Raw genomic sequence first — 19075 nt, forward strand, 5'->3', positions numbered from 1 at the left:
TCACCGACTTGTGAAGCATCGCACTGATGTAAGGAGCCGTATGTTGTACTTGTAACTAATTCGGGGCGGCGAATGCGCCGTGTATGTTAAAGGGCTCAACTTACATGCAATGAATATATGCTTTTATTGTCGATGCGTGGCAACATGCATGAACAACGTGAAAATATGCTTCCTTGTATGTACCTGTAATATTCAATAAAACAGATTTGAACAAAAAAAAGAGGTGTAATATGTGGCATGTCCTCTTTAGAGAAAAGGAGACTAGGCAGGTGTCTTTGACTCTCATCGACAAATAGTTATGTTCATTCAGATAAGGAGCAACAATCCTGTCAGAGTAATTCTCATCTTCAAGGGGAAAACTGTATATAGATATGGATCCTCACCCTGGCCCCTAGAAATGCCAGCCAAATGCAGTTGTTGGTTATCATGTTATATCAGCTGAGTGGGTGTTAGAATTGTTTCTATGCCATGGCAGGTAAATAACCCTACATGCCTTAAAAAGCCACCTGGTCTACAGTCAGTGTTGTGGACGAGTGGCGGGTGGGCAGGCAGGAGGGAGGCATACGGGTCACGGGAGGGCAAAATAAAAAATAAAAATGAAAAGAGGTGCCTGAAGTCAGCCATGTTGCGCTTTTCTGCTCCTCCTCTCACAGGCGCAGGCGCAGGCTCCCAGGCTTTCCTGCGGCCAGCTTTAGGATTGGCTTAAGTGCCCTCGATTTGCAGCCACAGACGGACTTGGAGTCTGTGCCTGCTCTTTCCAACCCATCAACGCAGCTGCGTTGGAGAAAGATTCAATGTGCATGACAGTTTGGCCGGCCTAAGACGGCTAGCCAGACTGTTATGCACACTAAAGGCAGTGCACTACCACTCCTCCTGTCATCCTCTGGCCCCGCCTCCAAGACTCGTCAGGAAAAATAAAACAAGTGTTTATTATCATTTTATTTTCCCTTTCCTGCCATTTTTGGGTGAGGGCCCTCCTCCACTATAGCGGAGGAGCCGCTGCTGATTATAGAGGAAAAAAACATGCCACACGACAGAACAAAACCATGATAAAACTTCACCAAAAGTACTAGGCAAAGGAGAATATTGCATATCATTGTACTGCTTTATTCTGTTCTTGTCTGTTTTCTCACTTTCTGCCAGTGTAAAAAAAATGACGAGCAGCCAGATCCACACGGGATAGAAACATGATAATTCTTTGCTTTCTCAATGCCAGAGATTATTTTGTTTTAACCATACATTGTCGCCGTATGGAAAAGTAGCCCTGAAAAAAATTTGTGCCTAAAAAGTATTTTGAGGAACAGAATCACACCTTCTAACATGTCCCTGATGAGGATATAAAAATGTTAAATAAATGTTCTCTGTCTTCATTACCCTAGCTTCCTAGCCATACTGGAACTTGTTAGAAGTGGGTAAGGGCTTTGACAGGACAGCTGTCGCCCTTGGGCAATTATAGTTAGAATCATCTTTCGACAGGAATGCATTTTTGTATTGTTAATACTTTGGCACCGTTTGATGGATGTCCATTAAACATTCCCAGAAAAGTGCCACTATTTGACTAGTTTGTGTATTGTAAGTGTTGGGGTGATCCATCAAGCTGGGGCCAAGAGAAAATGGGGGTCTCAAAATGCATTTTTCCCATTCATTTTCCCATTGGTTCTTTAAACACAGCTACAGCCCAAACCACTAAACAGATTTACACCAAATCCAGCAGAAAGGTAGATCTCAGTCTAGAAAGAGTGCTTTTTGTTTTTTGGTGTAAATCCATTCAGGAGTGCTGGAGAAATAAAGGTTAAAACGATTGTATAATTCACCCTGTGGAGGATTCACTGAGGCTTGTTCGTGTTTCCAGCCCTTAGGGCAGCAGTGTGCACGGCAGACACTGGAAGGTCAAAATTACTATTCTAACTCCAGTCCACGAATATCTGGGAAAGAGCAAATTTCCCCCAAACATTCCAGGAGGCTTACTTAGTATTCTAACTCCGGTCCTGGTATATTTTGGGGAAAGTTATACATTCCTCAAGTATTTTTAGCAATGAGTGCGCAGCTCAGAGTAAAAAACGAGGAATACCTCCTGCTGAGATCTGATTGACTGTCACCATATCAGCCAGGAAGTGGTGGCAGCTATTTTAGGACTCAGGAACATCGCTGATGACATCATTCAAGCTTCTTTTGTACACATTACTCTATAAACTAGTATGGAATTAGAGCCCTGAAAGTAAGTACAAAATTCCTCAGAATCATATAAAGCATCATTAATGCCATCACAGATACAACTCCATTTGGTGTAGCAAGCATGGGTTAAGTACAACATTGTATACTATGCACTTCATGGGAAGCCTGATTCACATTAGCACACATCCACAGATATAGGGGACATACTCATTACACAGGTTTCTCAATATGTATACAACTTCTCTGAGAAAGCCATGTTCCTCAAGATAATCAACATATGTTCCAAAATGCCTAACATTGAAATCATTTATCTGTATCAAATCCCTCCCAGACACTGAATCTACATTACAAAATAAAGATGATATGAGTAGAAAAATGGGTACTGTACATAGTGTTTACTCTACGGAAAGAGTTTACTCTGTACCACACTGTTTGCAGACAGTGAAACTCCTATGCGAAATACACCCCAGAGTATTAAAAATATACCTACTAAGAACAGTGCACAGTCTATGCAACACTTTCCAATAAAGACACTATTTGCTTAAAATAACCAAGGTCTGAAGGTGCTTAAGATTATACTACCTACAGCCTTCATACTGTTGTGAAAACTTTACAGATAGCCCATCTTCTGCAGCAAAAGAGGCATTTGTACATAGGTTAGTTCCTGGCGCACACAGTCTTCGATGTTAAGTAGAAATTGTCACATGTTTTGTAGAAATCTGTCTAATAACTAAAGGCTGCTTATAATAATTAGTTTCTACGACATAGAATTGTTGCCTTGTTGGAAGCTTTTTCTGCAGAACAACCCATGTGGAACATACTAGACACAAATCCCCAGCTGTCTTCTGCACACAGAGTCACTCTTCAATACAATTATGATATGTTCAATACCTCTACATACCTATGATGCATTAGAAGCACAGGCATTTTGCAAACACACCCATTCGCTGTACACAGGCTTTAAAAAGTAAGGTAGAAAAGTGACATGATAGCTATTCGCCACAATCTAAACTATAAAACAAGCTAACACGGTCTTTGAAAGCTATCATCAGTGGTCATCAATGTTGTCATGTGAGACATCATCAGTGATACTAAACAAATATAGGTACGACCCGCACTCACATTTCATCAAAGTTCATCAAATGTAGTCATTTTGGGGTGCTATCCTGGTAAATGCTGAGTACTATGGAAACATATGTTGAACTAGCTGATAATAAATTTATCAGTCCCAGGATGCAACCACCACATTGCTGGATGATAAATAACATCGTAAACCAGAAGTAATCAATCTTAATCCTCTTTCATCTTCATTAGAAGTTTTATTGTCCATTCAGTCGAATAGGTGAAACATGATAACTCCAATGTGCAAATGCATGTATAATGCCACAGCCTTTAATACAGCATGTCGGATTTCCACGTTTCGTAATTATGTATTTAACCCAATGCATTTCGGCCCTTCGGCCTTCGTTAGGGGTAACTCTGAAGTAAAGAAAAAACAGTGTATCAAAAATTGGTTTTAGTTCCTCTAAACAAACATACTTAACTGATGACTTGGCTGTGTGAACTTAAAAAAACCATCTCTGGTAAATAAACCCTTGTTTCTTTTAAAGCAACAAAATCCACTGTTTATTTAAACCCATCCCATTAAAAATGTAACCGCTTTAGAGTCTAATTTGTCGTTTGTTGTTAACCCTTATTTTACTAGACAAGTGCTCTATATTGTATCCAATTCCTACCTTCAACATTCAAATTCAAAATTGTTTGTATCGCGCTCCTGCTTAACGAATTGCAACAAGTTCTTACATAGCTATCATGACGATTTTGACTCTAAAGTGGTTACATTTTTAATGGGATGGGTTTAAATAAACTGTGGATTTTGTTACTTTAAAAGAAACAAGGGTTTATTTACCAGAGAGGGTTTTTTTAAGTTCACACATCTAAGTTATTAGTTAAGTATGTTTGTTTAGAGGAACTAAAAACAATGTTTTTTCTTTACTTCAGAGTTACCCCTGACGAAAACCGAAGGGCCGCAATGCATTGGGTTAAATACATAATTACGAAACGTGGGAATCCGACATGCTGTATTAAAGGCTGTGGCATTATACATGCATTTGCACATTGGAGTTATCATCTTTCACCTATTCGACTGAATGGACAATAAAACTTCTAATGAAGATGAAAGCGGATTAAGATTGATTGCTTTTGGTTTATGATGATTTTTATCATTCAGCAATGTAGTGGTTGCATCCTGGGACTGACATATATATTATCAGCTAGTTCGACATCCTCAGTGATGTCATAAATGTTGTCATAGAACATATCACAAGTGATGTAATGTGCGAGGTCATAAACAGTGCATGGCCTGGTGCAAGTTATAGTTAGCTCTATGATGTCATAAATTATGTCATAGAACATGTCATGTGTGTTGTAATATATTAGGTCATGAGCAGTGCATGACCGGGCGCAGTAATAGTTAGCTCTGCTAACTATAACTGGTGAATTTCTGTAGTTTTTGGACTTGTAAATGTTAATGTTGTGTGTGTGTGTGTGTGTGTATATATATATCTCCACAACCAGTCCCAATCTAAAGGTAAAGATGGGTCTGACACAGCTGAGAACGCTTCGCAAACAGTATTTATTTGCACATTCAATGCATGTTTGTCCCAAATTGTGGCACCTGGCAGTTGCGTTTCGGCGTATGCCTTCCTCAATGCCAGCGTTGTGCCAAATTACTTAAAACAAGGTTAGCACGGGGTTTTTAAACTGTTGCAGGTGGCATCCCATTGGATCAATCAAGGATAGCCATAGAAGAAGGACTTCAAGATCTCCCGGCAGTAAGTACTGTCCTCCTTGATGTCCCCAGTGGATGCCCATGTGTCCTTACAATCCTGCCAGTAAGTTAAAAGCAGTGTGGTTCACGAGCGTGGGTGGTACAGTGACTCGCCCGTGCACACGATTATGCCCTGACTCCGTCAGCCTCACCGAACCGCTCTCTCCTCTCATACAGCAAGATCAGTAGATGTTTTCCACTTGCGAAGCGTTCCCTTCAGCAGAGAATCTGTTGCTCTTTCCCCATTGCCTTGAAAATCACGGCCGGGGGGCGCCGCATTGTGAATTCACCTGCACTCCTTCCACATTTGTCAGCCATACGCGGAGCTCATGAACAAGAGGCGTGTCAAAGATGCAGCGCTGACCACTGCCACATATCCACAACCAGTCCCAATCTACAGGTAAAGATGGGTCTGACACAGCTGAGATCTATGTATATATTTATATTTATATATATTGTCCAGCCTTTCAAGTGTTGTCTTTCTTTATTGAGCCTCATTCAGTCAATGACTTAAGACTTTGCCAATCACATCATCGCTCAGACCAGGGAAGTAATTGTCTCTCATCTAATGCTATTGGCTATTTTGGTGTATATTCCCACCTCACCTCAAGAACTGCCTTGACTTGCATGGAAGCCTACTTTACTTCTATAGCTCTCTCTATCCATTACTGTTTCCAACTCCTGTATACCTTACTCTAATGAGCTAATGCGGTGTAGAGTAGCAAATGAAACCCAGATCTATTGGTTTTGACAGTGCTAGTTAAATAGGTAAAAACAAATGTTTTTTTCTTGTAGGGTGTTTTGCAACTATGACTGAGGTGTTAAGAAGTGAGAAATACCTTGGTGTGAATATTCAGAATTTTTAATTGAAAGTGAATGTTCTATTTTAAATTGAAAGGCACAAATAAGCAGCTAATATGGAATTACCATGGATTAAAATAGTTGCCATTCAAATGGAAATTAAAACAAACTATGGTGGAAAAGATGGCATTAAAATGTCGATTTAATTGGGATATAATAACATTTTGTGTATTACACATTGCAATTTTAATGAAAAGTAGACAAAGTAGATTCAGAGAATTAATAGGATTTTCATTGTTTTTATAAAATAAACTATATATTTTTCAAAGAATTAAATGTGTGCTCCTACAATTGCAGCTAAGCCCTAACATGTCTCCATTGAACTAAATGGCTGAGAAGGAAATGTTGAAATATCTACTAAGATAAGGCACATTATTTATCTTTCCCAGCAGTGACAAACTAATGCACACACAGAGTGCGCGTTCTATAAAGCATAGCTTTTGTACTGGAAGGAGAATATTCCAATACAAAACTATCCCTTACAATTTTACCCACATTGTATGTGTTCTGTATAATGCAGCACATATGCACAGTTGGAAAAATAAGGAGAAATTAAAACATTTATCCTCATTACGCCTGCTTCGAAGATAGTGCAAATCTGCGTCTATGAATGTTAGCAGATAGGGATTTGCATCAAAGCCCAGGGGTGGTTGCAAGCGAATTAAGTGGAAGGGTGGTAGTATGTGTTTGCATTCATTGAGCACAACCAGAGCTCCAAAGCAACAGGACAATGCTCAGAGGGAGGCTTATAATAGATAAATCAAATAGGGGTACTGCAGTCAGGACAGGTAGCCGGGATGAGAACACAGAAAAGGAGGGTGATATTTAAGCCCGAGTGAATCACCCAGCTTCTACATGTGGATGAGGTGTTCTTTGCAGAGAAGGGTGTTTGGCTCCTCTCTGAAGTGAAGGAGATCTGGTTCTTTCGTGATCTGGGAGAGTAGGAAGTTCAGAATCCTAGTAGCACGGCAGCAGAAGGGCTAGACACACTCTTCTCATTTCTGTCCTTTCTTTTCTCCAGCCTGACAATGTTGCTTCTACAGGTATTGCATTGTCCAGCACAGATTTTGATGTTGCCTGTCAGATGAAAAGAGGTGTTGAGGTTCAGTGCTATGTTAATGGTGCATCAGGATTTGAAGGTTTTGGAGCCTAGTGGAGGGAGCCAGTAGAGTGCTCTGATGGTGACTGAGTAACTTGCTCAGTTGAGCAGGGCCATGGAGGTCTTTCTACAAAGGGGTCCAGTGTGGATTAAGAATCCATCTTCAATAACATTGCATTAGTCAAGCAGAGATGGGACCAAGGCTTGGACAACTATTGAAGGCCTTAAGTGAGATGCATCCTAAGAGTAGGTGACCATCCAAGGCTGCGTACACAATACAAGATTCCAGGGAGGTCTGCCATCCTAGTGATCCCTGAACACCACACCACCACCTGCAAATCGTCCTCCACTGGCAGTTGAAGCCTCTTAGTAGCTGGGTTGCGCTAATAACCATGCTGTCTATTGTTGAACAAGTTGCTGTAATATATTCTGATGCGTGGCATCACAGGCCAGCATCTACACTGTGCACAAGAATCCTTCCAGGGCTCATCTTACAAAGAGGGCACACTGTCACTGTTCCCACCACAGTGCACCTTTGAGTGGATGTGCCCACTACAGATCGAGACAATGCACCCTAATATAGTGAATGTGCTATTCCAATGTCAAAGAATAAGGGAATGGTAGACCAGCTATTTGAAGTCACAGGTCTGCCTTTCACTGTGCAGGCCTCAACTGTGTCTGAATTTGAAAGGGGACAAAGATCTCTATGTAGAGGAATGCAGCAGGTGATGGCATCCACATGTAGGGGTCCCTAGGACTCCATTTCTCCCTTTGGAGGGGCACCCTTGGGGGGGGGGGAGGGCGCTGGCTGTGCACCACTTCTATGTGGCCATCAGCTCCTTTGTCTCCATGCCTGTGTCTGTAGTGAGGTACGGGTGCAGAGGTAAAGTGTTTTCCCATTTGCATAGAGCTATTCCCCAGTGTTCCAGTGCAAAATGTGTACTGGCACAATCTTTATTACAGAAGGGACTACACAAGCATCTCTGGCACCTTATATACAAGCAGAGAGCCCAGGACGTGCAAGACATCACCCACTATAATATCCCCAAGTGTTCAACTAAGCAGCAATAATTATGAACATCAAAGCCAAATCCTATATTAGTCTCAGATCTGAAGCCTAATTCTTGTCTCTCTACTTCTTCTTCTTCTTCAGGTGAACTGTACAGAGTCCCCCAGAGAAAGCAGAGATGTCCGCGGCAAAACAGTATGGACGTCCTTGAGGACAGTGAGGTGAGCAGCACGCCCGAGGTACTATTGAGAAAGCAAGGGTGGGAGGCCAGGGGATTGGTGCAAAAGACCTTTTCACTTGGACATGGGCGCAGTGAGCTTTCACGTCAAGCTTGGGGTGTGCACGCAAACTGTATTTTCTGCCAGCCGCGGCCCGTGCAGGTAAGAAGTAAGAACGGCAGGGTAGTGGGAACGTGTGGGGGGGGGGGGTATTTTGACGAACTATGACGAGGGAAAATTAAAGAAATAAATAATTTTCTCTCTGCATCGTCTGACGAAATACCCCCACACGGCCCCACCGCTCTTACCTGCACGGGCCACTGCTGTTTGCAAAATCTGTGTGTTGTGAAATATTGAAATGTATGAAGGTGTTCAAATTTAGATTGTCAGAGTAAAATTCAGAAGTAGGATTTATAAAATATCTCGGCAAAGACTCACTATTAGTGGACAAAAGTCCTGTAAAAAGAGTTTGCATGAAAATTCTTCAAAGTTTTCAAAACATTGTAAACTCCGCAAAATCTGAAGGTTTTAAACACCCCTAAGAGACGTCTGACTTCTTTTTAGTTATGTGCACAAAGACCCCCAAGACTGCCAAGCATCACATTTTACCGAGAGCACCTTTCAAGCTGCAGTTGGAGCGTATCTGAAGCTCTTTCATTTCTTGCCATTAACATTCCAGAAATAACCAAGACTTCTGGAATCTAGGAATGTTCTAGAATCGCGTCCTTACCATTTCCATTACCTATACTTACAGGCCCTCGCCTTTGGAACTGAACAGCACCTGGAAAAGTTATCTGCGCACATTACGCTTTATATGGTATTCAATCATGCACCCAAGTCTCAGGAGTTTTAAAGACAGTGGTTTCGGTATTTTAATGTATTAGCTGAAGCTGATCTAATACCATCGCAGTAGTGACACTCTAATCAACATGGTGCTTGTTGGAGATTTCCTTACGATGACTCACTAGATGCGTCACGTTGTAAATTGGCTGCATTTCTTACGCTGCTGCTGTGTCACAAAAGTGATGCAACTGCAGCGCAAAAGTGTCTCAAAGGGCTTGTAAATCTACCCCAAAATGATCAGTGGAATGTCTGATTCAATGTCATCTCTTGGGATTCACTCTGGGCTGCTTTCCAGTCAGTCGTTTTTAACCTTGCCTATGCCATCTATGACTGGGGCCAAACACATGCAAATCAATCTCGGCCCCATCCCAAAAGGAATGTTCTACCCCAAACTGCTAGGCAGGAGCGGCCCGTGCTAGTAAGAGCGGTGAGGCGGATGGTGGGGTTGACTCGACAGACGACGTGGGAAGGGAGGGTGACTCGACAGACGACGAGGGAAATTTAGTACATAATTCATTTTCCCTCATCATCATCTGTCAAGTCCTCCACCCCGCCACACCGCTCTTACTTTCACAGCCGCACCTGCTGCTAGGTCACATCCCCTCTGAATGGTAACATTTGCCACCCTCAGACAAGGAAGCTGTCAGTTACTTCACCAGATCTGCAGATCAGGATCTGGATGACAGTGGTGCTGGTACAAATTTCAGAGTGAGGGGGGGGGGAGGGGTGCTGCCATAAATGTTACATCACTAACAGTATAGAGATTGGGAACAATCCAAATGTCATACAAAGAACTAGTGTAGTAAATGAGCCACGCCCATGCAGCAGGAGCGCGGTATTGGGAGCTGGTGGTGCATTATGGAGCACACTGTTGCAAATATATTAATAAAGCATGATGTGGTAGCACACTGTCATTTACAAACCGCAAACTTTCCATTGAAATGGGCACTAAATTGGCACAGACATAGACTTTTACTGATAATACGGTATAGAGCACAAGCAATAATGTGTGAAAATTAGATTACAGCAACTACTTAGCATCTCCGCATCACCAAGTAAAGTATCTAGGTTTGTTTGATGGGGCTAACATGTTTGTTTCCATCACACTTTAGGTGTGCTTTTTTCAATGGCTAGTATTTTCGGAAATATTTGTACAGTTAATTTATAGCTCTTTAAATTTTGTTGTGTGTTAGGAAAAAATGACGTCCTACAGCCTTTCCTTTTAGACTCCCTGTACCCCAGCAGGACTGTCACGTGGCTCACTTCACACAATCCTCTCCCTCTCAGAGAAGTAAACACCAAGCTCCATTTTAAAAGAATAAGCAGCAATTAATCAGAAGATATAGCCTGACCATTGACCTCTGTCTTTGTCGACTAGCAAATGTGAAAAGATAAAGGCATCCTCTTTGCTTATTCAACTTCTGAGCTGAGCCTGGTTATTTTGGGGATGGTGCTGCGGTCACCCACCTCTACTTCCAGTGCCTATGCTTAATGAATGTGGGGCACAACTTTCCACACGTTGATACACAAGCAACATCTGAGGGGTGAATTATAAAAAAACACCATCAGCGAATACCCCCCATGGACCTGAAGCAGGCCCAGAGCCAAGTCCAGGGAGCAGTGCTGAAGCGTTTGCTTGTCTAAGGCAGCTATTTGGCCCAGGCACAAGAACAGTCTCCATGAGCTTAAAGGAGGGGGGATGATTGGCTGTGCAGAAAAGATACAGGGAAAAGGCAGAGGAATGAATCAAGCTGGATTAGCATCAAAGTAGAAAGGCCTGCATTAGGTAAATCATTGTGTGCGTTTCCCGCTCAGAAAGAAGGATCAAGGAAAAACCGTGCGCATCTCAGTGATCAGGCAGAACTCGCCCTGCGGGGCAGTGAGTGGTGCTGAGTGGAAGGTATGGGGCAAACTAGGCCAAAGAGCAATTAAGGCATTTTGTTTCAACAATATTGTGTTTTTATCAGGCCCGAAGCTGCCCTAGTTTGATTTGTAGTGCACAAAGCCAGAGTAATCCACATGGTCTTTAGGAAAGAAAAAAAACTTGCCACCATATAAGCCACATACTGCTACAATGAACCAAGTGCGCGGTCGAGCAAAAAAGAAACAAGTTTTCACAGTGAATTGAAAAGCTAACACCCTGCTAGTGAAATACTATCCCCTGCTAGTTACACGCTAAATCCCTGCTAGTGAAACCTTAACGCCCCGCTAGTGAAATACTATCCCCTGCTAGTTACACGCTAAATCCCTGCTAGTGAAACTTTAACGCCCCGCTAGTGAAATACTATCCCCTGCTAGTTACACGCTAAATCCCTGCTAGTGAAACCTTAACGCCCCGCTAGTGAAATACTATCCCCTGCTAGTTACACGCTAAATCCCTGCTAGTGAAACCTTAACGCCCCGCTAGTGAAATACTATCCCCTGCTAGTTACACGCTAAATCCCTGCTAGTGGACCCTTAAAGCCCCGCTAGTGAAATACTATCCCCTGCTAGTTACACCCTAACTCCCTGCGAGTGAAACCTTAACGTCCCGCTAGTGAAATACTATCCCCTGCTAGTTACACGCTAAATCCCTGCTAGTGGACCCTTAACGCCCTGCTAGTGAAATACTATCCCCTGCTAGTTACACGCTAAATCCCTGCTAGTGAAACCTTAACGCCCCGCTAGTGAAATACTATCCCCTGCTAGTTGCACGCTAAATCCCTGCTAGTGGACCCTTAAAGCCCCGCTAGTGAAATACTATCCCCTGCTAGTTACACCCTAACTCCCTGCGAGTGAAACCTTAACGTCCCGCTAGTGAAATACTATCCCCTGCTAGTTACACGCTAAATCCCTGCTAGTGGACCCTTAACGCCCTGCTAGTGAAATACTATCCCCTGCTAGTTACACGCTAAATCCCTGCTAGTGAAATCTTAACGCCCCGCTAGTGAAACGCTAATACCCTGATAGTGAAACATTAACACCCACTAGTGAAATGCTAACATCCTGGTGCTCCGTGACCGTGCACTGTGAGTGCAGTTTCAGGGATGCACACTGGCGCAATTGAGCTAAGATGGCCCTCCTAGGTTTATAAACAATATCCCAAAAGTGAATTTTAGGGTCTTATTTTGAGAGCCACTTAATTGCTGCTGTAATTGCTTACCTGAAAAATACTGATACCCTAGTATGTGGAATTACCACTAGGCCTAATCAAAATTACGCTGCAGTAATATGAGTGATTTCTGTAATTTCACATTACTCTTTTAACGGGCAGTTACTGAAAATTGCATGATTACGCCTGTTTGCATAACTATGAGTAATTTGGCACAAAAATTCTTCCACAGGAGCACATAAACAACAAACTTAGCAAGCGGCTGCTGCTTTTCAAACTATGTTGCATTTAGTGCTATCTTCTTAGTGAAAAAAGCATTTTAAGGTGCATTTTGGACATAAGGTGCATTTTACGGTAGGATAATAGAGGTAAAAGCTGCGTTATGCTCCTTGGGTAATTTCATGTAACCTTGTGTAATTTTACTGTAATCGTATGTAATTACACTGCACTCAAGTTGCGTCAATCCCTAGTTGGAATGTTATCTGCTTCCTAATGCCAAAAGGACCTCCATAGTGCGGACATATTGTTTGTTTCGTGTCAACAAATAATCATGGTTTAGAGGTCAGCTCAACAGGTTCCCCAGTACCCATGGATATACCCATTCGATTTTTTTCCAGCATTTTTGTATTGTTGTGCATTTTGAGACCTCATTGTCATTGCCACATCGTGAGTAAGCCAGAGAGATCAACCTACATCGTCCATAGCCTATAGGCAGAATACGAAGAGACTTCATTGGATGAGACAGAGGCATTATGGAATACCAACTTCACAAGGTGCCCCACAGACATATGTCCACTCTTTATTCTCCATCTGTCTAATGTTGCACTCCCATAGAGCTAACAACTTGGAAAATAAATTGGTGTGGTAAATCTATTGGTAAGGATCTTTAAGTGTGCAAAGTCCATTGTCAATCCAGGGGTTCTAAAGTTATTTTTGGCTCAAGAGCTTTACATTCTTGAAGGGTTCAAGCTAGGGATGGTACTGGTATAATGCATGCCACAGCTGTAAATATTTAAAGAATTGTGACTTGTAGAATTTGTATTTCTTGGCAAGTGCTTCAAATCAACTGGGTCCGCTTAAATTCCACAGTCTGGAGTACCCCGTGACATGATTCCGTTGATGAAAACCCTTGAGTTGAGTCATGTGGCTCAGTACCATACTACACTGTAAAGGAGTTTCTCATGTTGGCTCATTAAGCCACCCAGTACACTTTGGCACTCTCTGCCAAAATTCAAGGCTATCGTAGTGGGTGAAGAGAAGTGGTCGGAGGGTTGAGCACTGCATAAGTAGAGTAAGAGTGTTGAACCCTGAAGTAGCTCTAATTCGCCTAAAATTGTTGGGTCATGTTGCAAAGTGAAAGTATCATGTGGTATGGCAGGGGTTGCCTTACCATGCAGTACTAGCATAATACACAAAGATGGACCCTGGGTACTTTCTCAGTACACCTTCTCCCAGTCCTGGCAGAGTGGCAAAGAGCAGACAGGCTACTTTAGAGGAACATGTGTTAAGCATTTCACATCACCAACATGGAAGATGAGTAACTGACAAGACTCTAGAGAAATCCAATACCAATTCATAAAAATAGCTTTGAATTTTATATATTTTTAGACACTAAAACAAAACCAATACATACAGTATAACCAGAGTTAACAATTTTAAAGCATTAAATATATCAATACTTTGCAATGTGCAAACATTAACGTTGCAGTCAGTGGAAAATCGGTTACTTAGAGAGTAAGTTCAATGGAACCCACTTGGAGTTAAGGTCTCGTGAGTCCCTAGACCAGCTCACAACAGCTATCACAATTTTACGTGGCTTAAGGGAGCTGGGTGCAGAGGTGCAATTTAGCTGAAAACAGAGCTGTCAATCAGATTCCGATAAAAGGTTACCTTGGTAAAAAGGTACTTGCGGGGTGAGTTGAGCAAAACCCTTTGGAACTTAAGCAAGGAGCTGGCCCTGGATGCTCCTGTCTCCAGGCAGATCCAATCTACCTGGCAAAGGGGGCTCTGCTGCAAGGTGCTTTTGGCTATCAGTGGCACTGAACTAGATCTGCAGCGGAAGGAGCTTGCAGGCGTGCCAAGAGAGGGTGAAAACAAATACGAGATCTTTACGATGGAGCCACAGGGGCAGTTGGTCGTTCTTGTAAGTGATTCTCTTCTCTTGAGGGATTGAATAAAGCAGGTTGTAGTTGAACTGACCACCAACAAGCCTTGGTACCTGCGAGTACTCAGGTTGAGGAAATCTTTGTCCAGAGGACCAGGGAAATGTTAAAAAAAGCTGAGTTTTGCTGTGGGTTTGGACTACAGTCCTTAGAAGACACCTGCCCAAGGACTTTGAGTGGCCACGCCCGACAGCTCGGGGAGCAGGACTTCGAGGTTGTGCCTGCTGATAGAAGGGGACTGGTACCTCTAGGCCTAAGGAGTTCTTGTGAATTATTAGGAACCAGTCTCTGGTCCTGGGCAAGTCGCAGTCCAGCGAGTACAGAGTGGCTGCCACAGGTGCAGAGCTTATCGCCTATCTTTGGGGAGTTCTGCATTGTCGTGGTCACACATAGAAAACGGAAAAACTAGGAGAAATAAAGGTATTTCTCCTAGTTGGGTCTCCCTTAAGCCTCCCCTGGGGAGGCGTAGGAAGCTGATGGTTTCCCAGGTTGCAAAACCTTGTAAACCTGGGAATGTGTCAGGTTCCATGGATGTTGCATGGGAACAACCACAGCAACACCCATGGGTTGCCCCTTTCACGCAGATTAATGCGTGAAAGGGGACCATATGTACAAGGCCAGGAAAAGCCACACAGGGTGGCTTTGCGTGGCCTTGAAAATATTGGCAGGCACACTGCACCGCTGGTGCGTCAAAATAAGTGACGCACCGGCGGCACAATGGGGTGGTAAATAAGCCCCACAGTGTACATATGAGTCTCTAAACCTACAGTGAATGCACTTTAATAGTGATGTCAAGTGCAACACTTTACATTAATATCATTAGGACACACAGAGTATATGTGCGAAGTGCACATATATGTTGCACATTTGTGACGTGTGAGGACTGAGCCAAAATTACACTGCTCCATAAGCTCTGGTGCCATAGTGTTCTTGGTTGTTGTAATTAAGTTACTTGTGCAAAATAATTTTTATAGATACCTTAAAAGCAGTTGTGTGAGTACACCCCTGTGCCAGCCGGAAGTACACCCCTGGGCCGGCTGTGAGTACACCTCTGGGCAAGCCATGAGTACACCCCGAGGCCAGCGGTAAGTACACCCCCAGGCTGGCCGTGAGTAAAAACCCCCAGGCCGGCCATGAGTACACCCTCGCGTCAGCGGTGAGTACACCCCTGGGCTGGCCATGAGTACACACCAGGGGCGGCCGTGACTACACCCCGGGGCTGGCCGTGTGTACACCCCTGGGCTGGCTTTAAGTACACCCTCGGGCCAGCAGTGAGTACACCCCGGCTCCGGGCCAGCAATGAGTACACCCCCGGGCCAGCAGTGAGTACACCCCCAGGCAGGCCGTGAGTACACCCCTGGGCCGGCAGTGAGTACACGACAGGGCCAGCAGTGTGGATACCTCCGGGCCAGCAGTGAGTACACCCCCAGGCAGGCCGTGAGTACACCCTCGGGCCAGCAGTGAGTACACCCCACCGAGCCTCAACAGCTATTTGATAGCTTGGTCCGTTCGGCAGACAGCAAGCTCATTTTTGCCTAATGAAGCGGCCTGGCCCCAGTCAGAAGGGCCCACATTAGTTTAAGTGGGATTGGTATAACAGAAAAGTACAGGGAAAAAAATGAAAAAATGCACCGCGTCGGCTTAGTGCCAAGGTATGAAGGCCCCACATTAGTCAAAGGAATGTGTGAATTTCCACTCTAAAGGCGGAGGATGAAAGGGAAGCGGCGCTTGGAAATGTTCTCAGCAAGCAGTACTCGCCTCGCGGGAAATGAGATGGCTTTTTGGAGTGATGTTGAATCGCTCAAGTAAGGCAAACTGGGCCTCCAGGGAATTAAAGTGTTTTGTTTTTAGAAGTGTGGCTGCGTTTTCATCGGCTCAGTCTCGATACTGTGTTCGTTAATTTGTAACGTGTGAGGCCAGAGTAATCCACACGGTAGCCGGCAGAAAAAAGTTCAGCGCATAAGCCACAGACTGCTGTGATGTATCAGGGGCAGGATAAACATGAAATACATCCAAAATGAACTGAAAAGTGGACAGTTCGGCGGGGGGGGGGGGGGGGCATGTGGAAGGGATGCTCACCACCAGGGCATGTGAGCTCGTGCCGGCCACAGAGGCGTATCACACTCTCCTGAAAGAAGCCAACTTCTGGACAGGGAGTGTCCTTCCAGTACTCGCCCACCCCAGCGCTAGCACAATCAAGGCGCTGTTAGCCCCAGACTTCGGCATGCTCTGCACCCCGCTCTAATATTGCTAACTTTAATGATTTATCAAATAGCAGACTTGTCCTGTTTTACTGATATATTCTCAAAAAGGTAGGAAACTTTAGCTGCTGCAAAATGTTCCATAAAACCTAAGAACGGCCATGCGCCACATTTGTGATCTGAGGCCCACGAAAGGTACTGACGAGAGGCACCACCCGAGTATGGAAATACATCTGATTACCTCAAAGGAAAAACACAGAAACTTATAGCAACCGGCAATTATTGCCCAACAGCTTTATGGTTGCTTGTGGTCCCCCGTTTATGGATGGTACACTAGGGATACCGAACACACTAGCCCTGGTGTATAACCAGGGATGGGAACTACAGGCACAGGGCAATAGGAGCTAGCCAGCCTCCACCACGGAAAGTAAACACACATGGGGCTGCCCCTAGTCGGGATTTCTGCGTGTTTAGTGGGGGCATCTCACAAAAAGTGTAGAACTGGCCTCACATACCACCTGGTGTCATGCTTCATCATAGGCCGTCCTCGCCCTCTGAAAACTCAGTTTGAGGGCGGGCATACTCCTGACGACAGGGATGCACTTCTAAACTAAGTGGGGGCATGTGAGTAGTGAAAGTGATCTAAAAACCATTACAGTTGTCATAAAGACTAGTTTTAAATAATTGGGTAACTGTATGGTATTAAAAGAAATGAGCAGTGACTAGGGAACTAATTATCCCTTCACCGTGATGACTGTGGTCAACATGTTTCTGCTCAATGTCCCATGCGGGTACGTAGCATTCATCAGGACCATGTATCTATGGGGCTCTGTCTTTTTAATTAAATAATACAATAAAGAACAACCACTATATGGGGTATGTATTGTCACTATCCCCACTAGTATAGTACTCCAAATCTAGCCTGTAGAAAAACAGAAAACAAACACAGACATGATATGTAGGTTTCTGCTAGTTGTTACGCAAGTAACCATACATCACCACACTTATAATCGCACTTGGTGCTTCAAGGTGCAGAACACGTGTCAATCATACGTATGTGCACTTCTTAATGAACAGCGAGAGAAAATATCTCATGACTTACCCTAGGATTTTACCCTACTTTCTCCATGGGAGGTCGAGGGAGGAAAGCCCCTATACTGACATTCTGGGAAAAGTGGGAGAAAAAACAACAAAAGGACCTGGTGATGTTTAATCAGGTTCATAAAAATAAAATGCAAATAAAAATAAAGATGCAGGTATTATTTAAAAAACGTAAATTAAGCAGGTTCTTAGAGTAGGTAGAGGAACTACCTACACCAGGGCGTTACACCCGCTCCCCCATCCACACATTCATCATTCACACTCTTACTGTCTTTCGGTGCGCCTTCTGCCATGCAGCCTAGTGGTGTTCGCTTCGCCTCCCCGTCTTTAAATGGAAGCGGGTTTGGTGGGGCCTTATATCGTCCTCCTGTTTGTGTAAATGGTGCCAGTTAGTGGTGTATTGGTAGCACCTGAGTGTGATACGGTGTCCCCGTGAAGTAGTGCCTGACCGCCTAGTTTTGGGCGTATATCCTAGAGGTTGAATGGTTGCAGACTCCTTCCTGGGTTGCGTGCACCCTCTGCAACACTTTCCCCGTTGATGGGCGTGGATGGGGGTGGAGTCGCGTTACTGGTACGTCTAGCATTAGAAGAAAGTGCGCCCTCTGCAACACTCACCCCCGTCGATGGGTGTGAATGGGGGTGGAGTTGCGTTACTGATGTCTAGCGTTGGAAGAACGTCAGGGGCACTGAGCATGGTCAGGCATTTGCCTGGACTCATGCTCGACTGAACGGGTCAAGTGATTTGTACTATTATGTGTATAAGAGATTCCAAATAAGGGGCTGACTTGGACACCGGCTGGCATCTAACCATGAGAAGAGGCATCCCATATGTCAATAAACGATGATTTATCGAAGCCAGAGTGCATACTATCAAAGGCCACGTATGTAGCCAGAATTTCCAGGTTCCTAAATAGTGTGCACAATTAACCTCTAAGGTGGGGGGGTCTATGGGGGCTTATAGATACTAACCCCGATGAGGGTTGGAGGGGGCAGATTTTGTTGTACCTCCCCTTGCATTCATTCCTAGTTTATTGATAAAGAGTGCCATCTTGTTACTGCAACTCTTTTATTGAAGTTTGTGTCCTGTTTGTGCTCCAGGCTGAAGGAATGGCGCGCAAATTTTAGGTGCATAGTGTTAACACTAGTTACCACATGTTGTGACAGTACTTGTCAATTAGTGTGGATTTGTTGATGCACAGTGTGGTTGTTTTAACGGTTTCTGGATGTTTAGCCTGCTTTAGTTCATCACCATATCAGCGGTGTGTGTTGTAGCCATGAGTATCTTGGGTTCCTTAGGCTCGTAAGTTGTGCCAAGGTGGCGATGTCGACACATATTAGGTTAATTGAGATCGTACCATACGGGTTGGACTATCGTGCCATCTGTAGCCATAGGATTTCATCATTTAGACCAGTATCCCATGTGCGTAAGCGATATACCCAACGTTGTTCCCTGACATGCAGGTTTCTGGTGATGTCCATTTTTTG

General features: G+C 44.0%; 1 protein-coding gene across 1 annotated transcript in view; it reads left to right on the top strand.

The window, feature by feature from the left end:
- Positions 1-19075, top strand: part of PITPNM3 (PITPNM family member 3) — a 1847214-nt gene that overhangs the window by 1154423 nt on the left and 673716 nt on the right. Inside the window, exon 4 of the mRNA XM_085649907.1 lies at positions 8119-8195. Coding sequence (XP_085506033.1) covers positions 8119-8195 — 77 coding nt within the window. The remainder of the gene's footprint in view (positions 1-8118; positions 8196-19075) is intronic.

The sequence above is a fragment of the Triturus cristatus genome, chromosome 3_2 (assembly GCF_964204655.1).
Source record: "Triturus cristatus chromosome 3_2, aTriCri1.1, whole genome shotgun sequence".
Taxonomy (NCBI): Eukaryota; Metazoa; Chordata; class Amphibia; order Caudata; family Salamandridae; genus Triturus; species Triturus cristatus.